This window comes from Oncorhynchus nerka, linkage group LG17 (genome assembly GCF_034236695.1).
Source record: "Oncorhynchus nerka isolate Pitt River linkage group LG17, Oner_Uvic_2.0, whole genome shotgun sequence".
Classification (NCBI taxonomy): domain Eukaryota; kingdom Metazoa; phylum Chordata; class Actinopteri; order Salmoniformes; family Salmonidae; genus Oncorhynchus; species Oncorhynchus nerka.
Window position 1 is genome coordinate 49648294 of NC_088412.1, and position 25112 is coordinate 49673405.

Consider the following 25112-nt stretch of genomic DNA (forward strand, 5'->3'; position numbering starts at 1 on the left):
TCCCAAGGATGAATCAGACTTGTGGAGGTCTACAATTTTTTTCTGAGATCTTGGCTGATTTCTTTAGATTTTCCCATGATGTCAAGCAAAGAGGCACCGAGTTTGAAGGTAGGCCTTGCAGTACATCCAGAGGTACACCTCCAATTGACTCAAATGATGTCAAATAGCCTATCAGAAGCTTCTAAAGCAATGACATCATTTTCTTGAATTTTCCAAGCTGTTTAAAGGCACAGTCAACTTGGAATTGTGATACAGTGAATTATAAGTGAAATAATTTGTCTGTAAACAATTGTTGGAAAAAATGACTTGTGTCATTCACAAAGTAGATGTCCTAATCGACTTGCCAAAATTATAGTTTGTTAATAAGAAATTTGTGGAGTGGTTGAAAAAACGAGTTTTAATGACTGTATATAGAGTTAAAGTCGGAAGTTTACATACACTTAGGTTGGAGTCATTAAAACTTGTTTTTCAACCACTCCACAAATTTCCACAAACAGCTCAAATAAGTAAAGAGAAACGACAGTCCATCATTACTTTAAGATATGAAGGTCAGTCAATCTGGAAAATGTCAAGAACTTTAAAAGTTTCTTCAAGTGCAGTCGCAAAAACCATCAAGAGCTATGATGAAACTGGCTCGTATGTGGACCGCCACAGGAAAGGAAGATCCAGAGTTACCAGAGGATAAGTTAATTAGAGTTACCAGACTCAGAAATTGCAGCCCAAATAACTGCTTCAGAGTTCAAGTAACAGACACATGTCAACATCAACTGTTCAGAGGAGAGTACGTGTATTAGGCCTTCATGGTCGAATTGCTGCAAAGAAACCACTACTAAAGAACACCAATAAGAAGAAGAGACTTGCTTGGGCCAGGAAACACAAGCAATGGACATTAGACGAGTGGAAATCTGTCCTTTGGTCTGATGAGTCCAAATGAGAGATTTTTAGTTCCAACCGCTGTCTCTTTGTGAGACGCAGAGTAGGTGAACGGATGATCTCTGCATGTGTGGTTCCCACCGTGAAGCATGGAGGAGGAAGTGTGATGGTGTGGGGGTGCTTTGCTGGTGACACTGCCTGTGATTTATTTAGAGTTCAAGGCACACTTAACCAGCATGGCTAGCACAGCATTCTGCAGTGATATGCCATCCCATCTGGTTTGCGCTTAGTGGAACTATAATTTGTTTTTCAACAGGACAATGACCCAAAACACCTCCAAGCTGTGTAAGGGCTATTTGACCAACAACGAGAGTGATGGAGGGCTGCATCAGATGACCTGGCATCCACAATCAGATGACCTGGCCTCCCGACCTCAACCCAATTGAGATGGTTTGGGATGAGTTGGACTGCAGAGTGAAGGAAAAGCAGCCAAATAGTGCTCAGCATATGTGGGAACTCCTTCAAGACTGTTGGAAAAGCATTCCTTGTGAAGCTGATTGAGAGAATGCCAAGAACGTGCAAAGGTGTCATCAAGGCAAAGGGTGGCTACTTTGAAGAACCCAAAATATAAAAAATATTCTGAATTGTTTAACACTTTTTTGGTTACTACATGATTCCATATGTGTTATTTCATAGTTCTGATGTAGAATGTAGAACATAGTAAAAAATAATAAAGAAAAACCCTTGTATGAGTAGGTGTGTCCAAATGTTTGACTGGTACTGTATGTTTCAGTAAGATTGGATTTTTAGCATTTATAGCGATGGTTATCAACTGTACTGCAGGGATGGAACGTAGTGGCAGAGACATTGAGGTTGTGGTGGCAGCTGCAGAGAGGTATTTGGGTATATGAGATTTGACCTCAGAAGAGTTACAGGGTGTGTTAAGAGGTGGTGTCCCATCCTTTCAGGTTGTTGGCCTGAAGTAGGACTAAATATATTTAGATAGGGGAGTAGGGTGGTGTTTTATTTTTTTAAGCAAAGAATAAGGGAGTTATACTCCAGTCTAGTAGGTGGCGGTAATGCAACATTTATTGGATAACAACCGCCGTTAAACCTCATGGAAGAAGACAAAGTGTAGAGGGATTAACATGGCGTCTATGGTTGCTGTGTTGATCGGGGCCGTGGATGAGAAAAACAATATACTGAACAGGAAGATAAATACGGTCTAGGTCCATTTTCAGCTAAAAACCTGCATATTACAGTAAGGCATTAGATATTATTTGTGGACGTTTGACGATTTTGTCGTGCATCAGTTTTATAGAGTACCTAGCTAGTAAAACAATTGTCAATAGATACGCTAAACCGCCAGCGGATATATGTCTAGTTTGCGAACTAGCTAGCCAGCCAGCCATGTATTAGCTACTTTGACTTATGTAGCTGTCGGTTAGCAAAAACATTTGCTAGCTAGCAAGGAAGTCCGTGCGCGAGCTGGCGGATATGTATTTGTCTCGAGCCGTTTTTAATACATTTTAGTTTGCTGCTTCTGCAGGGTGTCTCGCTGTGCGAGAAGGCCCTTTCGCGATGTGGTTTGGTTTCTTAATAAACAAGTGCTTCAGCCATGGTTTTGTTCAGCTAGATGCTTTTAGCAACGCGGGTGTATTTACATACACTAGCGTTGCTCCGAATTGTATTGGGTTGCACAGAAAACTGTCCGCGGGAAGCCCGTAGTTAAATCAAATGAATAATAATTTAAACTTACTGTGCTGGTTGGACATTATGAAAACATTGAATTTGAAACAAAATGGAAGTTATAGGAATGTATTGTAAGTGTAATGAAACAGCAGGGAGCAGGTCTCGAGCCCGAGGTCCGGCGCTCTATCGACTGTGCCGCAAAAGCATGCTCAAGCGGCAGAGTCGATAGCGCGCCGGGGCTCGAAGGTCGAGGGTTCGAGACCTACTCCCTGCTGTTTCATTACAATATTATTAAACGGACTTTCCAAACGTGGGACTATTGTAGAACCACTTCCTCTCTGGTTACCTCATGTCAATATAAAAGTCCCCCGCAAGTTATTCCTTTTTCGTCCATGTAATAGTGCAGGACTTTTATTTTGATATGAGGTTAGTATGTCTACAACAGACCCACATTTTGGAAACTGTTTAATAATACGTGTCTTTAACGAGATATTTTTGTTAACTTCTGGATTTTTGGGCTACCCAATACTATTGGAAGCAATGCTAGTGTATGTAAACGCAAAGCGTTGCTAAAAGCAGCTACTAACCAACTAGCGTTAACTACGCCCTTTGTTATATTGTAATGTGTCTTTGCAATGAACATAGCTAGTTATAATTGTACCTTTTTCTGAACTGGTCCAACTAACCATATATTTTCCTAGCTTAGATGCACTCTTGTTTAATCAGACCTTTGGGACTTCATTACAGCAAAGGTTTTGCCACTGTCTACCTTTCAGTTCCTCTTATCAATACCCAATTAGTTCAATATATGATTTGATAGTATTACTATTTAGTATATAATAATAGTTTAGGCTATTGCTCTTCTAAGGTAAATGTAGGTAATGCCAACAATGAATGCATTTAATCTCTCCAGGTTTTCGTTGGACTAGCTGCCTCACTAGACCCTGATCATCCTCAATACAGAGTAGCAGTTCGAGTGGGAGAGGACAGGATCGAGGCATGGAGGAATCAAAAAGCCCATTAAAATCAGTCAAGCCCTCTCACAACGAGGCCAAGGGAGCCAAAGCTTCATCCTCTGCCAGCTCCAGGCCCCTGAAAGAGACTCCAGCCCAGAGAGAGTGCCCCAAGCCTGCCACTGCCTGTCGGAGCAAGGAGCACATTACCGCAGCCAGGGAAGAGCATAAGGACCAAGGCAGTAACTGTGGGACAGGCAGAGCCTCCACTGCCAGCCCTCATGACCCAGGGAGAGGGAAGCCTCGTAGGCCAACTGGTAGGACCAACTCTGGGGAGAGGGGGAAGGTGAGACTTGAAGGCCAGCGGCAGCAGAGGGGTGATGCTAGGCCCTCGTTGGTTACAGGACGCAGCCCGGCTGGTGTAGGTGGAGACACAGGAGCCACAGGTATGGTGGCCACTTCATCTGAAGAAGGCCTTACTTTTACAGACCAAGACAAGTCCATTGAAGGAGAAGTCACTATACTTTACATAACTATAGGTTAATGTTTGAGTCATTAGCCGCTATAATAAGTCTCTGTTGGAGACCTCTTGTTGTTTTGCCATGGAAACTATTCTTGGTCAAAATATTTGTTTCCTACAGCTGTTTCCTATTCTGCCTGTCTGTGTTTGCAGGTGAGAAGGCTGGTGCTGTGGTGGGCACAGGGCAGCCTGCATTGGAGGTCACTGTGGTGGGGTCAGGGGTCAACGAGCGTGGTCAGGGTAGAAACATGACCTCTGAGCAGAAGTTGGGTCTCAGACAGGCTGAGGAGCGCCTCTACAGAGACTACATACACAGACTGGTCAAGGTGAGGAGAGAAAATAAGTTACCTCAGTTTGTATCAGTCAACTGTTGTCTGTATGTATTGTCTGTATCAGTTACTGGAATTTATGTACACAATTGCACATTTAAGGCAGCTTCAGTCTCAAGTTAGATCGGTCTGATGGTGCTGAGCGATTAACCAACATTTTGGTTATTTTTAATTTTTTTAAGCAGCTAACTGACCCGCATCGGTTAACCTCTTTCAGCTAGGGAGCACTATTTTTATGTTTTTAAAAAGAGGCCCATATGCTAGAATATGCATATAATTGACAGATTGGGATAGAAAACACTCTAAAGTTTCCAAAACTGTCAAAATATTGTCTGAGTATAACAGAACTGATAAGTTTTGCTTGCGTAACACAGTGGGGCAGCCATTGACTCTCCCTCTCCTACTGAAAAAGAGACAGTCGCCGGTAGATATATTATCGATTATTTATTTTAAAAACAACCTGAGGATTGATTATAAAAAACGCTTGACGTGTTTCTGTGGACATTACGGTTACTATTTGGAATTTTCGTCTGCGTTGTCGTGACCGCTCGAGCCTGTGGATATCTGAACATAACGTGCCAAACCGAGTTATTTTGGATATAAAAATAATCTTTATGGAACAAAAGGAACATTTATTGTGTAACTGGGAGTCTCGTGAGTGAAAACATCCAAAGATCATCAAAGGTAAGCGAATAATTTTTTATTGCTTTTCTGATTTTCGTGACCAAGCTACTTTGATGCTAGGTGTTCATAATGTTTTGTCTAGTCATCGATAAACTTACACAACAGCTTGGATTGCTTTCGCTGTAAAGCATATTTTCAAAATCTGACACGACAGGTGGATTAACAAAATGCTAAACTGTGTTTTGCTATATTGCACTTGTGATTTCATGAATATAAATAGTTTTAGTAATATTATTTGTGTGGCGCTCTGCAATTCAGCGGTTGTTGATGAGAATTATCCCGCTAAAGGGATTGGTAGCGTCAAGAAGTTAAGAACAAGTTTATCTTTAATGCAACCGCTGTGTCAGATTTAAAAAATGCTTTATGGCAAAAGCACAATATTCAATCATCTGAGAACAGCGTTCAGCCACTAAAGCAAGCAATACAGTTACCCGCCAAGTTGTGGAGTCAACAAAAGTCATAAATAGCATTATAAATCTTCACTTACCTTTGCTGATCTTCGTCGAAATGCACTCCCACAAGAAATGTTCGTCTTGTTCGATTACGTCCATATTTATGTCCAAATACCTCCGTTTTGTTCACGCGTTTAATTCACTATTCCAAAGGCACAATGCGCGAGCGCAAAATCCAGACGAAAAGTCATTACAGTTTGTAGAAACATGTCAAACAATGTTTACAACCTTTTTATAATACATCTTCAATAATATTCCAACTGGACAATAGCGTATTCATTACAGAGGAAAAATAAGGCACGCCCATGTGACCGCGCAGTAAACAACTGATTGGCCACAGCGTGACCGCGCAGTAAACAACTGATTGGCCACAGCGTGACCACACAGTAAACAACTGATTGGCCACAGCGTGACCGCGCAGTAAACAACTGATTGGCCACAGCGTGACCGCGCAGTAAACAACTGATTGGCCACAGCGTGACCACACAGTAAACAACTGATTGGCCACAGCGTGACCACACAGTAAACAACTGATTGGCCACAGCCTTGTCCACTTGTTGAAACAGCTCTTATTCGACACTCTTCCACAATAGAAGCCTCAAACAACTTTCTAAAGACTGTTGGCATCTGCTGGAAGCCGTGGGAAGTGCAATCTGGCCCCATAGACACAGCATATTGGATAGGCAATCACTTAAATGAAACTACAAACCTCACATTTCCCACCTCCTAGTTGGTTTTGTCTCAGGTTTTAGCCTGCCATATGAGTTCTGTTATACTCACAGACATCATTCAAACAGTTTTAGAAACTTCAGAGGGTTTTCTATCCAATACCACTAATATGCATATATTAGCATCTGGGGCAGAGTAGCAGGCAGTTTACTCTGGGCACCGTATTCATCCAAGCTACTCAATACTGCCCCCCTGTCACCAAGAAGGTCAATTATTTGAATTCCATTTAGTTTTTTTCCTGTCAGCTCGATGTTCAGTTTCTGTAGAGATAAATCAGATTAAGCCGGACTGTGCAATATGGTAGGGAGTTGTAGTTTCCAACAGCCCAATATTTGACATAGTTTAGCAGAGAAAATTGGGTAATTAACTACAATGAGCATAATCCATTTGCACGCCTGCTTACTTGTCTATGTGGAACAGACACAGAGACCTAGTTGACACAGAGAGAAAAGAACGCGTGAGAGGGGTAGAAAGCAGTTGCTTTGCAAAGGTGTACTTGAAAATGCATGATCTAAGTGATTTCATATAGTTGGTAGCCTGTTCAGCAGTCATAAAAGTAGGCCGTTTTTACTTTGAAGAACTAATCAAATTGTGATTTTGTCTGACATCATAGGCAGCAGCTCTATAGAGATGAGGACTTGGAATAAATAGTCATCCAATTAAATATTTTTATTAAAGTAATGCGAATAAATTATGGCTAAGGGATAAGCAGTAATGGTCTGTCACTACCATCATGGGATTTCTATTGTTTTATTCTGTGTTGCAGTATTCAAACCACAATGCATAGTGCATTTAATGTTGAAGACTTATCAACTTGTAATTGGTTAATTAGAATTATCACCAGGTAAAACTGTTTCAATGCTAATAGTCAACAGCTCAAGACGTAGAGTTAAGATTTCCACGTCGACAGGGCAGAGGGGTGGGGCACTATCATGTCATCATCTCTTACATGTGATTGGGTCCACTGCTCTATCTCCGCCTCTACAGCCGTCTCCTGAATACCCTAACTTCCAGTATCTATGCAAGCTGTGTTCTGTACACATTGAGAACATACAGGGGGCACACAAACACATCAAGGAGAAAAGACACAAGAAGAACATCATGGTGAGAGAAAAAGCTACTTTTATTTAATTGGTCATAATTATCATGCTCTCCAACGACAACTGATGTGTAGTGTAACTTAGAAGGGAAACCTAGGTGGTTATTTCCATCTTTATGACATTTTAGAAGTGGAAATGTTTACTTGAGGTGGAGCTTATTGATGTGTAGTGTAACTTAGAAGGGAAACCTAGGTGGTTATTTCCATCTTTATGACATTTTAGAAGTGGAAATGTTTACTTGAGGTGGAGCTTATTGATGTGTAGTGTAACTTAGAAGGGAAACCTAGGTGGTTATTTCCATCTTTATGACATTTTAGAAGTGGAAATGTTTACTTGAGGTGGAGCTTATTGATGTGTGTGTCTGTTTATTTTTCCTCTGTATCCCCCCCTTTATGACATTTTAGAAGTGGAAATGTTTACTTGAGGTGGAGCTTATTGATGTGTGTGTCTGTTTATTTTTCCTCTGTATCCCCCCCCCAGCATTCTCCCTAGTCAATTAGACCGGGACATTGGATATTTGGATTCACCATGCCTTTGTCCCTCTCCCCTGTGCTGTAACTGTTTTAGGATAAGCAGGAAGAGAATGAGCTGCGGGCGCTGCCTGCCCCCTTCCCAGCCCAGCTCGGAGCCGTTGACGCAGCCGTCCTCCGGGCGGCCAACCAACACGGCATCTCAGACCAGGACTTCCTGGTGCGACAGGAAGTGGTCGACAGGATGGAGGAGATCATCCAGCAGCACCTCTCAGGTAACCAACTCTTCCTATCCTTCTGTCTCCTCCCTGTCATCTAGGCCTCTGATCTACAAAGTCTGAATGGGTGAAAGCTGTGCAACCGCAGCTGGTCCATCTCTTGAATGTGTGTGTCCAATAATGTCCACTTCACTTTCATGCGCATGTCACGTGTGGTGGCAGTGTTTTCCCCTTACTGCCACAATGACATGCAGATCATTATGCATTGATATTAGGGCTGGGCGATATGGCCTAAAACTCATCTATATATATATTATTATTTTTTTTTTTTTTTAACTTATGGGCGGTTCACGATATATATCAACAAACAAAATATTCTCTCTAAAGAAGCTTTTTTCTGTACAATTTAATGGTCAAATACACTGAATTTATACCTAGGCCGAATTATATGCTTTCCACAACCATAAGACCCACTAATAATTTAAATATTTTATCAAAATAGTATAGTTGTACCTGCTTTGTTGTTGTTGTTGTTGCAATAATCACTGATCTGTCTTTCAGGTCTGTCTCTAAAAATGCCCTTTTTGTTACACATTTATACAGAACAATGCACATTCACTAATAATGTAACAGGCATAAAATAAACACCCGACTCATGTCTCTCAGGCACAATCCCAGATGCTAGTGAGTAGCCAGCTAATATTTATATTTCAAGTTTAGTCAACTTAGATCATGGTATAATTTCACAAGCTCTGAAAGGAAAAGCAGTTCAATTGTTACGAGCACAACCGTCCGTCTCCTACTGTTTGAGCACTATGCTAGTCTTTCCACTTTGTTCAGATGTTGAAATCAAGTTGGCTACCTTATTTCTCAGAATGAGAACGAGTTGCCAATTCCTTATATAAATAGTTTTATGTTTATTGCACAAGTTTATAAGCCTTTTTTATTTCTTTCCCTAAAAAGCTAGTATAACAATCATTATTTGACAAAAATGCTGCTAGCGATACGTGGTACGGTAATGTGCGTGCGACAAACTGTACATCCATTTTAGTAGTGTCTGTTGTCCTCAATTTGAGGAGTTGAAACATAAACAGGATATGGTTAGAAAGGCTAACTTCTCTATTACAGTAAAATGTCTCTATTGGTTTCGGTGTCCATATGCCTGATTCTGTTGGACCAAACCAATGCAGTATTAAATGATACACTGAACAGTAAGGTTCAATCCAATGTGTTGTGTTGAGTAGAAGTGTGAATATCGGTGACTGGATTTCGTGTAGCAAAACATTTTGAAAAAGGGAACAGGCGTCTGTCTGGTGAACGGCGCGAACAGGACGCTAAGGCCACTGCCATTTTTTCCGAGTGGTATCGCGATACTACACGGTATCGTGATACTTGTCCTGCTATCGTATGATGAGTGAAATGTTGGTATCGTGACAACACTAGTAGGGAGATTATATGATCTGAATCATGTATAATGCTGTTTAATGTATGGCTTTTGGTGTTGTTTCTTATCCAGTTTGCTCCCTTCGGCTCTACGGCTCCTGTCTCACCCGATTTGCCTTCAAGACAAGTGACATTAACATTGACGTCACCTACCCCTCCACTGTAAGTCTTCGTTGTGTTCTCACCTAACCACTAATGCAAGTTATGTAAATGTAAAGTGGGTGCGCATCGAATTGTTGTTAGTGTTAAGACGTATCTTTGGCGTTAACAGTTCCGTCAGTGGTAATCAATACAGGCGAACAAGGGAAGGAGGCTATTCGAGACTATTGGGACACAGCCTTGGTCAATGTCAGTCTGTATCAGACGATCAGCGATTGCTCTTCGACGTGATTGTCTTGGATAGGATTTAACTGATTTGGCTAGTGCTTATTAGTTAAGAGGATCCAAGTACCTGTGAATAATAGGACTTCTAAACAGGACACTGTAAAACGCATTTCACAGGACCGAACCGAGTTCACCAAATTGACACCCCTAATGAATGCATTTGATTGAATTTGATCAACTGATGCCGACCCTGACTAACAAATGTCATGCTGTTGTTGTCTCTCCAGATGACCCAACCAGATGTGCTGATACTAGTACTGGAAATCCTGAAGAACAGCAGTGAGTGTTGGACAGCTCCGCATGAATAAACACTGTCGGTGTAGAGAGCGACTGTAGATTCAGCACAAGGAGGATTGTGTTGTGGCACCAGGCAGAGTCAGTGAGCTCTTTGTTCCAGCCCACAGGGAAGAGTAGAGCTGTACTGAGTTCTGTGTTAGACTGGAGAGTCCATATTAACCTCTTTGAATGAAGAATGTTGCTATGAAACGAGAACATTTATAGAAAACCTGATAACTAATGCACGTTTAGTTTTAATTACAACCCCTCTTTTTTTCCCAGAAGTTACAGTATGTCAATTGGGGAGCCAGCCTAGGAGATGATGTTGTTGTCTTTGAGTTTGGGAGCAGTCAAAGAATGTTCACCTTTCTCTTTACAGTGAAATATTCTGAGGTGGAGTCTGACTTTCACGCCAAAGTCCCGGTAGTGTTTTGCAGAGATGTCAACAGGTCAGTGGAATGTCAACTCTACCGCTTTCTATTAGCGCTACTTTTATCTATTTACTGGTTGCTGGATGGTTTTCATTCCTGGGCACATTATAGCAATACATTTTGCAACAGAAAACGAAAAAATGAGTTTTTTTTTCAGGTAGCCCCTCTCTGTTTCAGTCAGTTTTCTTCCGTTTGGTACCTAATGAACACAACCCTGATGAGTTTGTTGTCTCCACAGTAGGTTGTTGTGCACGGTGAGTGCAGGTAATGACGTAGCCTGCCTCACTACCAACCACCTGGCTGCCCTGGCTAGACTGGAACCCAGACTGGTGCCTCTGGTCCTGGCCTTCCGCCTCTGGGCTAAGGTAAGGCTGGCCTGGGGGACATTCTCTTTAATGGATAGTATGCCATCATATGATGTAAATGGTATCTATCTAGTGCTTTTGATGATTACACTTTTTCAATGTTCAGGCCTTTGCTGACTAAACCTAAACCTCTTCATGCCAACAGTTCTTAAAGTTGACTGTATTTGTCTGTGTGTTTCATTGTAATGAGTCAATGATATGATGGCTCGACATACCTTTGCATACTGTAGCTTTAGTTGTTTTGATGACACCAACAGCCCCTGACCAGAGACAATTATATATTGGGTTGTTTCTGTTCATCTAGTTGTGCCACATTGACTGCCAGGCGGAAGGGGGTATCCCCTCTTACTCCTTCTCTCTCATGGTCATCTTCTTCCTCCAACAACGCAGGGAGCCCATCCTCCCTGTCTACTTCGGCTACTGGGTAAGGTGACACCACAGAAATATAATAACTAGAGTGGACATCGTTCTCTTTGTGACGCGTTTGATCATTTTAATAGAACTGGTCACCATTATGACAGGCACATTTGAAGGTAATAAATTACTTTCAAGTGACAAGTCATAACATGTTGCTGGCTTTTCTGTTGTTGCTATGTTGTGTTCTGTTTCAGATCGAAGGCTTTGACGTGAAGCATGTGGATGAGTACCATCTGACGGGGATAGAGATGGATATATTTGTGGGGTGGGAGCACAGATCCCCCAGTACAGAGGGACGGGGGGACGGCAGGGGGGAAGGACGGAAGGCCAAGTCTGAGCAAAAGAAACCTGATGTGAAGAACCGGCATGTAGCGGGGAAGGTGAGTAGTCCGGGAGGGGAGGGTCTACTCACCGGCTCTGCAAACAGCACACTCGCACTATGGTCGAGTTCTGAATTTCTTCACTTTTCCCAAAAAGTGTACACTTGCTCACTCTCCCCTTTATGGATTTATTACATTGTTTTGCATAAGCTAGCTCGAGAGAAATCTGACACCAGTCTTTTGGTAACACTTAATGACAACTTTCATAAGTACACAGTCCATGAAGGGAAGTGAACGAGGGGAGAATGTGACCGTTACTATGGCTTTCAAGAATCAGAATGTTTTTTTTTTATGGCGCTTCCTGAACTAAGCCTATGTCATTGACATAGTGTATTTCCCACTCTCTGTCCCTCCCAGACGCGTCTATCCCTGGACCTGGGTAAGGGTGTTTCCCTGGGCCAGCTGTGGCTAGAGCTGCTGAGGTTCTACACGCTGGAGTTCGCCCTGGAGGAACACATCATCAGCATCCGCCTCAAAGAACTTCTCTCGAGAGAGATGAAGAACTGGCCCCGACGCAGGCTGGCAATCGAGGGTAAGTGACAGAGGGGGGGAGGGGAGAGACCGCTGAATGGGGGTGTATTCGGAGAGGTGAAACGATAGAAACGTACTGAATAGAGCTGACATGTCATTGTATTCTACATGACAGACAATCAGGTTTGTTTTACACAATACATTTTTATGTGACTAGCTCTCCTCCTTTGTTACCCATTTTGTCATTACTATTTGTCTCCCTCAATGAGCCTGCTGAAGTACCAGGGGTTAATAGGTTGGAGTTGGAAAGGTCAGAAAGACCTCTTATTTTTATTTTTTAGATATCTCCGTGAGTTTCTACACCCCACTACCACCTTTCACGTCGTCATCCTCCATTTCCTCTTCTCTCAGATCCGTTTGCCCTGAAGAGGAACGTCGCACGCAGCCTCAACAGTCAAATGGTCTTTGAGTACATCCAGGAGCGCTTCCGCACCGCCTACAAATACTTTGCCTGCCCGCAGAGCAAGGACCCAAACACCGTGGAGCGGCAGAGAGGCAAGAATACAACCAAACATGGGGGCATGAAGCGGGAGGAAGGCGAAAGAAAGGGTGGAGAAGACTGGTCTGAGAAGAGTGGAGGTGGACAGGGCGATGGGAATGAAGGGAAAAGTCAGAGCTCTGAGACAGGTCAGAAGGAGGATGGTGAGAGTGATGAAGAGGAACGGGCTGAGCGGACTCAGGAGAAGGAGGAGAGGGCATTGAATGGCGGGCTTATGGACTTGGTCCTTAGTGGGGGGGGGACTTCAACGGATGGGGCTGTAGCGGAGCCTGGCACCACTCTGGAGCCTTGCTCCGCCTCAACCCACAACGGCCTACGGGATAGGGATGAAGAGGAGCAGAACCATGTGTCAGAGAAGCAGGGACACATTGCACCAGAGGACCTGCACTATATCTTTGACAGAATGATCTTCACTGGCGGAAAGGTAACACCTTGTTTTCCAATGGACAATGTAAATTCTATAACTGATTTGACATTTTGTATATCTATGTCATTTCCAGAACTCCTTTGTCATAATTGTAAGAGTTTGACTCATGGATTTGGCTTAAAGTTTATGAGAAAGCAGGTCTTTACCATAGTTTTCAGGTATTATCTTAATGAGTTTCTGGTCATTTGGATGTTCACAGGTTCTGCTTTCCAACAGGTCAACCCTCTTTATTATTTCATTATCCCCCCCTGCAGCCTCCTACAGTCGTGTGCAGCACATGTAAGAGAGATGGCCATCTGAAGGACGAGTGTCCTGAGGACTTCAAGAAGATGGAGCTCAAACCGCTGCCCCCCATGACCGACCGCTTCAGAGACATCCTGGATGGCCTCTGTAGACTCTGCTACCGTAAGTCGTCCTCATCATCCTTGTGCCATCTTGCAAGGAGTTTGAGTGATTTTTTTTTTTTTGGTCCAGATTTTGTCCCAGCATATTTTTATTTTTACCTTTTATTTAACCAGGGAAGTCAGTTAAGAATAAATTCTTATTTTCAATGATGGCCTAGGAACAGTGGGTTTAACTGCCTGTTCAGGGTCAGAACGACAGATTAGTCAGCTCGGGGGTTTGAACTTGCAACCTTCCGGTTCCTTGTCCAACTCTCTAACCACTAGGCTACCCTGCCGCCCCTTCTATATTATGGAGCGAAGACGGGTGTCTTTAACCATACACTGTTAAAAACAATATATATACTTAAATAACACACACGGGAATACTCAAGCACGCTAAATATCATTTTTATTTTCCTGTTTTCTGTTGTTAAATGTCTGTTGTGTTTGTAGATGAGCTGTCCCCTTCCCCTGGAGAGCAGCAGAAGAGAGAGCAGATCCTGGGTAGTCTGGAGAGGTTCATACAAAAGGAGTACAATGGTACGTACAGACAACTGAGTTGCATATGTAACAGCTGAGAACAGCAGTGTAAAGGAATACAGAACTTCCTGTACAGTTCAGGGTGTTACTATAAAACATCTGTGATATCATTCTACAGACAACTGAGTTGCATATGTAACAGCTGAGAACAGCAGTGTAAAGGAATACGGAACTTCCTGTACAGTGTTACTATAAAACATCTGTGATATCATTCTACAGACAATGCCCAGCTGTGTTTGTTTGGCTCCTCCAAGAACGGCTTTGGTTTCCGTGACAGCGACCTGGACATCTGCATGACCCTGGAGGGCCATGATACAGCAGAGGTACATTAACTCACTGGACCGGCACCCATTTTGACATTTTAAACTAAGCCTTCAGTTCTTTGTCTGATCTCATCTCCCTAGTCATTCTGAGATGTAAATATGTCTACCTCTACTAACAGAAGTTGAACTGCAAAGAGATCATCGAAGGCCTAGCCAAGGTGCTAAAGAAACACACAGGTAAGAGACCAGTTTGTCCACAGCACATTACTTTGACTCCTTTCAGAATGCAAGGTTTGACTGCTTGCTATGAGTAGACAGTCATATTTTGTGACTTGGTGATTGATTAACCTGTGTTTTCCCATGTCAGGTCTGAGGAACATCCTGCCTATCACAACAGCCAAAGTGCCTATTGTGAAGTTTGAACACAGACAGAGCGGACTGGAGGCAGACATAAGCCTCTACAACACTCTGGTGAGTAAACAGACTGGTAAGCGTCAGTCACTGGTTAACAGGTCCTTTTGTAACTCAAGCTAAGTTGCTATTATCTACATAATTGCGTACTAGCTTAAAACTTCTCATGGGCAGGTGGGACAGTAGTGGGACAGTAGCGGGACAGTAGCGGGACAGTAGTGTCCCACCTGGCCAACATCCGGTGACATTGCAGAGCGCGAAATTCAAAAATACCAAATTCTTGTATGTGTTATACATCCAAATTAAGCTTAATTTATTGTTAATCCAGCCGCTGTGTCAGGCTTTACAGCGAAAGCAAACCATGCGATTATCTGAGGACAGCGCCCCGCATACAAACACATGAAAATCAGATTTCAACCAGGCAGGTGCGTGACAAAAGTCAGAAATAGCGATATAATTAATGCCTTACCTTTGATGATCTTCTTCTGTTGGCACTCCAACATGTCCCAGAAACATCACAAATGGTCCTTTTGTTCGATAATGTCCTTCTTTATGTCCCAAAAATGTCCATTTATTTGTTGAGTTTGATTCAGAAATACACCGGTGTCAACTCCGCCCACAAAGTATCTAATAAGTTACCTATATGAACTTGGTCCAAACATTTCAAACAATGTTCCTAATCCAACCTCGGGTACCCTAAAACGTAAATAATAGATTAATACCTGGACAAAAGTCCACCTGGAGTGACACTTACAATGACTACTTCTTCATTTCTCCCCCCAAAAAACATTGAACCATTTCTAAAGACTGTTGACATCTAGTGGAATCCATAGGAACTGCAACCAGGTTCCTAATAATAAGGGTATCCCATAGAAAACAATTGGAAAATCCTATGACCTCAAATTTTTTCTCCTGGATGGTTTGTCGTTGGGGTTTCCATATCAGTTCTGTTATACTCACAGACATTATTTTAACAGTGTTAGAAACTTTAGTGTTTTCTCTCAAAATCTACCAATTATATGCATATCCTAGCTTCTGGGCCTGATTAACAAGCAGTTTACTTTGGGCACGTTTTTCATCTAGAGGTGAAAATACTGCCCCCTACCCAAGAGGTTAAGCAATTAAATGCATCTGTATGGATTCATTGGCATCAGTCCTCTTCCAGGCTCAACACAACACCAGAATGCTGGCCACCTACGCTGCCCTGGACCCTCGCGTGCAGTTCCTGGGATACACCATGAAGGTGTTTGCGAAGCGCTGTGACATAGGTGACGCGTCCAGAGGAAGTCTGTCATCCTATGCCTACATCCTCATGGTGCTCTACTTCCTGCAGCAGAGACAGCCCCCTGTCATCCCTGTTCTCCAAGAGGTACTGTTCACTTATCCTCTGTTAACCCTTTTTACAACCCCAAGGTGGTTACTGTTGTGGCTTGTCTGTATGGACGTAGCCCACACCAACAGAACATGCTGAAAGACTTTTGTAAAATAATTTATGAAAAACTTAAGGAAATAACCCAATGTTGGTCTTTTTCTTAGGTCTTTGATGGACATTCTGTACCGCAGAGGATGGTGGATGGTTGGAATGCCTTCTTCTTTGATGACATTGAGGAACTGGTGAGTTGTTTGGTCATAAACACTACTGAATGTAACATCCTACATGCCTGCTTTTCCTAAATTATGTTTTTGTTGTTGCTTACTAGTCATCGTAGTCCAAAGCGTTCTCTAAAAGTTCTGAATATAATAAAGCTCACTCTATCTGTTGACGTCCCACGTAGCGTCAGCCAGAGCTTCCGCAGAACCGCGAGACCGTGGGGGAGCTGTGGCTGGGCCTGCTCAGGTTCTACACCGAGGAGTTTGACTTTAAGGAGCTCGTCATCAGCATCCGCCAGAGGAAACGGCTCACCACCTTCGAGAAGCAGTGGACCTCCAAGTGCATCGCCATCGAAGGTAGTGAAACCGTCCTTCTCAGTCACGTGGTTGTGATGATGAAAGGACCAATCACTGATGACTTGACTCTTTGACTTTTTAGATCCCTTCGACTTGAATCACAATCTCGGTGCTGGAGTTTCTCGCAAAAGTAAGTGAACTATGTCTCCTAAAATAATCCTTAGGAGGCCAATTCTGTGTTGTCTCTAGTATTTCAGTGATCGTGGTCCGCTAACACCCCCCCCTCTCTCTCCACAGTGACTAACTTCATCATGAAGGCCTTTATCAACGGCAGGAAGCTGTTCGGTACTCCTTTCTACCCCCAGCCTGGCATAGAGGCGGTATGACACACATTAGATATAGGACTGTATTAACAGAGTGTTAAGAGTATGAGTGCTGGTATAGGTTCGTTTTTGCCTTTTTAAATGACAATGAGTAAGAATGGGACCTGATCCAAGATCGGCTCTGAAACACATTGTAAGTATGAACACGCATCAAATGGTTCCTTTTGTCTTTATGTAAAGTCTGTTCTCATGTCTAACGATGTTTTCTTCCTGTGGTACAGAACTACTTCTTTGACTCCAAGGTGCTCACGGACGGGGAACTTGCACCTAATGACAGGTGCTGTCGGATCTGTGGCAAGATCGGTCATTACATGAAGGACTGCCCCAAAAGACGCAGGTACACAGGGAGAGAACATCAGTGAGTTTTTTTTTGGAACGTGTGTGTGTGTGCAGACCTGGGTTCAAATGCTATTTAAAACATTTTCAATACTTTGAACATTTGCTTTAGTATGCTTGCAGTGCCAGCTAATCCTCTGTTTCTGTGTGCGTGTGTGTGTGTGTGTGTGTCATTTGTCCAAAAAGGGGGATGAAGAAGAAGGAGAACGAAAAAGAGGAGGATGTCAAGGATGGAGACGATCATGAGCCACGGGAGCGTCGCTGTTTCCAGTGTGGGGAAATCGGTCATGTACGGCGGGACTGCCCAGAGCACCGCCACCTTAGACAGAAAGCCGCAGGGGGACCAGGTACACACACACCTCAATGTCCTTTTATTTGGTCATGTACAGCGGGACTGCCCAGAGCACCGCCCCTTAGACAGAAAGCCGCAGGGGGACCAGGTACACACACACCTCAATGTCCTTTTATTTGGTCATGTACGGGCCCAGAGCAACCTTAGACAGAAAGCCACAGGGGGACCAGGTACACACACACCTCAATGTCCTTTTATTTGGTCATGTACGGCGGGACTGCCCAGAGCACCGCCACCTTAGACAGAAAGCCGCAGGGGGACCAGGTACACACACACCTCAATGTCCTTTTATTTGCACTACTTTTTAATGGGTACAGGTGACGTAATGTATATTAACTGATACCAAAGCAAATACTGTACCAAGTTTGACTATGATTGTGTTTAGAAGCTCAACTTTATTTGAGTGGTCCACAATGTTTTATTTATTTATTTATTATCTGAGCTAGTGGATCACAGCAAGAGTATTTACCAGCTATGTATACAGTAACTAATTCATAATTGAAGACCTGTATTTTCTCATTACTAGTACTGCCCAGCACAGGGCAGCAGTGGGACAGAGTGATGTATGTGGTGGTTGGTTTCTCTGTTTCCCACAGTGCGAGCCATGGTAAGCTCCCAGTCCATCCCCATCCCCCAACCTCCCCAGGACCTCCCTGGACGCACCAGACAACCTTCCGAATGTGTGAGTACAACAGGGAATTGTCTCTCTCTCTCCCTTAGCCACCCTAACCATGTTCAAATGTAATGAATTAGTACTGTTGCAGCTAGCTTCTTTATCTATCAATACATGTATGTATGTATGTATGTATGTATGTATGTATGATACATTTATTTCTATTTTTTTCTGTCTTTCCCACTACCTCCTGCTCCCTTGCTGTCTCTCCAACTCTGCTCTCTCGGTCTCTCTGTCCAGTCTGATTCCCGCCAGACTCCGCCCTATTCCCCTCAGCCCAGCCTGTTCTCCCAGGGTTCGAGCCAATCTTCCAGCTCCCCCCAGCCCTCCTCTTCCAAGACCTCCACCTCCGCTGGAGGGGTACCCCACAAGCAGCCCCAACATCCCCAGGTTCCCCTCTCTCTCTTTAGCTTCCCTCCCACCCACCCAAGCCAGTACCACCACCCTGGATCTCTCACTGCTCTGGGGCTACTGCCGTCCCACCACAACCAGCACCAATCACACCAGGCCCATCACCAACCTCACCACCCCTCCACCTCCTGGCCCATCCATGGCCCCGTCCTCCAGACCTCCAGTGGCCCCAAAGGGCCCTCCCCGCCCGGCCTAAAATTCCCCTTACGCCAGGCCCCCGGGCAAGGGAATGGGAACACAGGCCCAGGGGGGTCTCCGGTGGGTGGCAGCCCCATGAACCTCAATGACCCCAGCATCATCTTCGCCCAGCCGGCGGGGAGGCCCATGGGCTTGGGAGGAGGGCCGGGACTGGATGGGCACTGGAACAACCACCTGGCACAGCAAGGGGCACTGGTGGCTAATGGCACTGTGGGCAAGTCAGGTACACACTGGGTGGCACTGTCTGTCTGTGTTAGGTCTGTCTGTCTGTGTCAGTCTGTCCACGGCTTTGTTTATTTGTCTGACTGTGGTCAGATTCTGTCCTTGTTCCGGGAGTCTTTAGCAGTAACTGTCTGTTTCCCTGTTAACGGTGCTGATTGTGTGGTCGGGTAAGAGACACCAGTGGTTTTGCCAACACACTTAATTTACTGTTCACAAAAAACTGGTGCTAGGACAGAAGGATATTATCAAATTATTGTAGTTGGCTTAGTTTGTTTGTTGTAAATTCCAAGGATGTTTTGCTGTACCGAATTTGAAGACTTCTCCATTCCTCCCTCCCCCTGCAGATCCGGGCTACCAGACCCAGTTTGGGGGGGTGAGTCAGCAGGGCTCTAGGAATTGGGAGCACAGCAACGCAGCCCACTACTCCCAGCCCCCGTCCTGGCCCTACCGCATGCCACAGAAATTCATCCAGCAGGGCAACGGGTGCTACCCACAACCCGGCAAACCCGTCATGTCCCAAAGTAAGAGGCTCAGAAAGCGAAAGGGAGAGCGAGAGACGGACAAAGGGTCAAGAGATGTACTGCTAGGATGCCACCTCTCATTTAGTATACTTTTTTACTAAATGTAATCTAAATAATTTACCCCTTCAGTCTTAAACAAAATGCCCCTACAGCAGTTAACTTTACTTCCTTGTTTGCCTTGACTCCGCCCCAGGTTCTGTGGTGCGCCCCAGTCAGCATTTCCCGCTCATCCCCCATGGACGACGACATGTCAACCTCAATTACATCCAACAGAAGAAATGAACTCTGAACTCTGCTCCCATAGCATATCCATTCAATTAGGTTTTATGGTCCTTCACCATGACAAAACAAAAACGATATTATCGAAAAATTTGCATCATTTGGTCACACTACTTTTTAAATGAATTTGATCATTTTTGTACATTTTATACATTTTTCCTTTGGTCTCCTTACATTGATTTGTGATACAAATGTCATATTTTAATACCCCCATTTTTGAAGGGGTCCAAAAAGTGTTTATTTTATTGTGTAAAGGAAGTAGGTAAACATATTAGCTGTACTCATACTTTGCTTGCTTAAGGATAAAAGCTTTGAATAGATATTTGTAAAATATATATATATATCATGATAGGGGTGGCCCTATCAGATAGTTGCCTTTTAGAAAGTATTCATACAGCCTGACTTGTTCCACAGTGACAGCCTGAATTGAAAATGGATTCAATTGTTACAATTCACTCTGTGAATTACACAATACCCCATAATGACAAAGTGAAAACATGTTTGTAGAAATATTTTGCACATTTTATAGGAAATGAAATGCATGCATTGAATTTACATAAGTATTCACACCCCTGACTCAATACTTTGTAGAAGCACCTTTGGCAGTGATGACAGCTTAGTCTTTCTGGGTATGTCTGTAAGAGCTTTCCACACCTGGATTGTGTAACATTTGCCCATTGTTGTTAAAAAAAGATCCTCAATCTCTGTCAAATTGGTTGTTGATCACTGCTAGACAACCATTTTCAGGTCTTGCCATAGATTTATGTCAAAACTGTAACTCGGCCACTCGAACATTCACTGTCTTGGTAAGCAACTCCAGTGTAGATGTGGCCTTGTGTTTTAGGTTATTGTCCTGTTGAAAGGTGAATTCATCTCCCAGTGTCTGGTGGAAAGCAGACTTAACCAGACTTCCCTCTAGGATTTGGCCCTGTGTTTTAGGTTATTGTCCTGCTGAAAGGTGAATTCATCTCTCAGTGTCTGGTGGAAAGCAGACTGAACCAGGTTATTGTCCTGCTGAAAGGTGAATTCATCTCCCAGTGTCTGGTGGAAAGCAGACTGAACCAGGTTATTGTCCTGCTGAAAGGTGAATTTATCTCCCAGTGTCCGGTGGAAAGCAGACTGAACCAGACTTCCCTCTAGGATTTGGCCCTGTGTTTTAGGTTATTGTCCTGCTGAAAGGTGAATTCATCTCCCAGTGTCTGTTGGAAAGCAGCACTGATCTAGGTTTTCCTCTAGGATTTTGCATCTGCTTAGTCATCAACACTAAGAAACAGAATGTAACTATCTGGAAAAACTCCCCAGTCCTTAACGATTACAAGCATACCCATAACACGATGCTGCCACCACTATACTTGAACATTTGGAGAGGGGTACTCAGTAATGTGTTGTATTGGATTTGCCCCAAACATAACACTTTGTTGCAAACAGGATGCATGTTTCGGGAATAATTTAATTTTGTACAGGCTTCCTTCTTTACATTCTGTCAATTTAGGTTAGTATTGTGGAGTAACTACAATGTTGTTGATCTATCCTCAGTTTTCTTCTACCACATCCATTAAATTCTGAAACTGTTTTAAAGTCACCATTGGCCTCATGTTGAAATCCCTGAGCGGTTTCCTTCCTCTCCGGAGTTAGGAAAGACGCCTGTATTTTTGTAGTGACTGGGTGTATTAATACGCCATCTAAAGTGTAATTAATAACGTTGCCATGCTCAAAGGGATATTCAATGTCTATTTTCTTAAATTACTTTTACCCATCTACCAGTTGGTGCCCTTCTTTACGAGGTGTTGGTAAACCTTCCTGGTCTTTGTTTGAAATTCACTGTTCGACTGAGACAATTATCTGTAAGGTATGTGTGGGGTACAGAGATGAGGTAGTCATTCAAAAATCATGTTAAACACTATTGCCCACCTAGTGAATCCATGCTATTTATTATGTGAATTATGTGAATATTTCAGCTTTTAATTTTTTATTAATTAAACATTTCTACAAACATAATTCCACTTTGGAATTATGGGGTATTGTGTGTGTGTGTAGGCCAGTGACCCAAAAAAATCTCAATTCTAAAAGTAGGTTGTAACAACAAAATGTGGGAAAAGTTTAGGGGTGTGAATTATTAAGGCACAATTAAGGCACTGTATGTAGTGCCAAAAATACCTATAGTAAGTGGCAACATTTTAAAATGAATAACAAAGTCCCCCAAAAATACTTTAAACACAAACACTTTGTTTTTGGTGACTATTTGTTGACTGCAGACAATTTTGGCCAGTTTCCCAGACAGATTAAACTTAATACAGGCTGTATCTCAACCGGCCGTGATTGTGCGCACAATTGGCCCAGTGTCGTTTGGCCGGGGTAGGCCGTCATTGTAAATAAGAATTAGTTCTTAACTGACTTGCCTAGTTAAATACAGGTAAAAAATAAAATAATCCTAAAATAATTTTTAATAGAGATTCTTAATCTGTCCTGGAAACCACTACCTTGTTTATTTTTTAATTTTTAAATAGCCGATTGGGACAGCAAATTGTTGTCGCTCTACGTACAATGCAGTACAGTATGTTTTTCACAATCATCTTCGGTAATGATTTACATAACTGCAGCTGCTATACTAGAACATGGATTTAATCAGCAGGACACTGGTATTGGCATGTATTGCATACAATGTCACTGTAGTATTATTGATTTCATACATTTGTTGATTTCTAAAGTTACAGATTTCAGTTATTACATAATGGTAGTGGTTGTCACCCAACTGAACATTTTCCTAGAAATGCCTCTGAGGAATTTTTTTCACTCAAATCAATGGAAGAAGCTGTCACAGCAGTCCACGTTGCATTGGGTTTGGGCTCTCCCACCTTTGCCTAGCCCATAGCCTTTGTGTTGGATGGACAATGTGAAAGGCAGTAGCAGTAATGGATACAGTCTGGTAGAACTTTTCCTGTTAGTCTCAGGTAAACCAGAACAGTAGGGGACAGTGGTAGGAAAGGAAGGATGCAAGTAAGAATGTATGCTTATGAATAGGTGGACTGAATAAGTGCTCATGATAACTACTAAAAGTCTAGTTATTGCAATTTCAAAACTATACTACACACAGGCATGAAGGTTGTAAGGCTGGAGTGTGGGCCCAACCTTGCTGTTTGGTCTGGTCTTCTATGAGGTGTACAGGTAGGCAACCTCTCCACTGGCCGGTCCCTACACCCTGGCTTCTGGTGGGGAACATGCCCCAGCTACTGAACAAACCTGCACCAACTTTTGCTGAGGCAGTGGTGTGAAGTAAGTTTGAAGTACTACTTTAGTAGTTCTGGGGGGTATCTGTACTTTACTATTTGTATTTTTAACAACTTATTCTACTACATTCGTAAAGAAAACAGACTTTTTACCCCCATTTTCCCCGACACACAAAAGCTAATGCTTTGGAATGAAAGCAATATTGTCCAATTCACACACCATGTCAATATAATGAGATGTCATGCCTCTGATCTGGTGGACTCACTAAACACATACTGTTTGTACATGATGTCTGAATAATGGAGTATGCCCTGGCTGTCTGTAAATAAATACAATTTTAAAAATGGTGCTGTCTTGTTTGCTTGACATAAGGAATTTGATATGGCAATCTAGTATTTTTATCCATAACTGTACTGTACTCAAAAGTAACAGTATCTGGTGTGGCCACCAGCTGCATTAAGTACTGCAGTGCATCTCCTCCTCATGGACTGCACCAGATTTGCCAGTTCTTGCTGTGAGATATTACTCCACTCTTCCACCAAGGCACTTGCATGTTTCAGGACATTTCTGGGGGGAATGGCCCTAGCCCTCACCCTCCAATCCAACAGGTCCCAGACGTGCTCAATGGGATTGAGATCCGGGCTCTTCGCTGGCCATGGCAGAACACAGACATTCCTGTCTTGCAGGAAATCACGCACAGAACGAGCAGTATGGCTGGTGGCATTCTCATGCCAGGATGAGCCTGCAGGAAGGGTACCACATGAGGGAGGAGGATGTCTTCCCTGTAACACACAGCATTGAGATTGCCTGCAATGACAACAAGCTCAGTCCGATGATGCTGTGACACACCACCCCAGACCATGACAGACCATCCACCTCCAAATCGATCCCGCTCCAGAGTACAGGCCTCGGTGTAATGCTCATTCCTTCGACGATAAACGTGAATCCGACCATCACCCCGAGTGAGACAGAACTGCAATTCGTCAGTGAAGAGCACTATTTGCCAGTCCTGTCTGGTCCAGCGACGGTGAGTTTGTGCCCATAGGTGAAATTGTTTCCGATGATGTCTGGTGTGGACCTGCCTTACAACAGGCCTACAAGCCCTCGGTCTAGCCTCTCTCAGCCTATTGCGGATTGTCTGAGCACTGATGGAGGGATTGTGCGTTCCTGTTGTAACTCGGGCAGTTGTTGTTGCCATCCTGTACCTCTCCCGCAGGTGTGATGTTCGGATGTACCGATCCTGTGCAGGTGTTGTTACACATGGTCTTCCACTGCGAAGATGATCAGCTGTCCGTCCTGTCTCCTTGTAGCGCTGTCTTAGGCATCTCACAGTACGGACATTTCAATTTCTTGCCCTGGCCACATCTGCAGTCCTCATGCCTCCTTGCACCATGCCTAAGGAACGTTCACGCAGATAAGGGACCCTGGGTATCCTTCTTTTGGTGTATGTCAGAGTCAGTAGAAAGGCCTCTTTAGTGTCCTAAGTTTTCAGACCTTAATTAATGACCTTAATTGCCTACCGTCTGTAAGCTGTTAGTGTCTTAATGACCGTTCCACAGGTGCATGTTCATTAATGGTTCATTGAACAAGCATGGGAAACAGTGTTTAAAACCTTTTACAATGAAGATCTGAAGTTATTTGGATGTTTACGAAATATCTTTGAAAGACAGGATCCTGAAAAAAGAGAGGTTTCTTTTTTTACTGAGTTTATTTGCGAGTCATTCTATTGCATTGTTGGTCTATAGGTTAATTTTCATAATTGTGTGGAATTAAATTGGCCGATGAAGGTATTTGATTGGGAAATGGGGATACATTTTAATCATGGGAAACTGCAACTGCATGGTATTTGCCA

General features: G+C 43.3%; 1 protein-coding gene across 1 annotated transcript; it reads left to right on the forward strand.

Annotated features, from left to right (window-relative positions):
- The first annotated feature begins 1999 nt into the window (after positions 1–1999).
- LOC115145369 (terminal uridylyltransferase 4-like) lies at positions 2000–21614 on the forward strand. Its single transcript, XM_065003217.1, has 29 exons — positions 2000–2134; positions 3479–3964; positions 4192–4364; positions 7220–7336; positions 7900–8077; positions 9537–9625; positions 10075–10126; positions 10503–10572; positions 10793–10919; positions 11224–11343; positions 11531–11716; positions 12074–12248; positions 12599–13170; positions 13428–13578; positions 14010–14096; positions 14316–14419; positions 14539–14596; positions 14727–14830; positions 15936–16139; positions 16307–16384; positions 16546–16717; positions 16800–16847; positions 16955–17037; positions 17262–17377; positions 17563–17741; positions 18331–18410; positions 18642–19233; positions 19577–19753; positions 19947–21614. Exons 2-29 carry the CDS (start codon positions 3565–3567, stop codon positions 20033–20035), a joined length of 4581 nt encoding a protein of 1526 aa, XP_064859289.1. The 5' UTR covers positions 2000–2134; positions 3479–3564; the 3' UTR covers positions 20036–21614.
- Positions 21615–25112: the final 3498 nt, after the last annotated feature.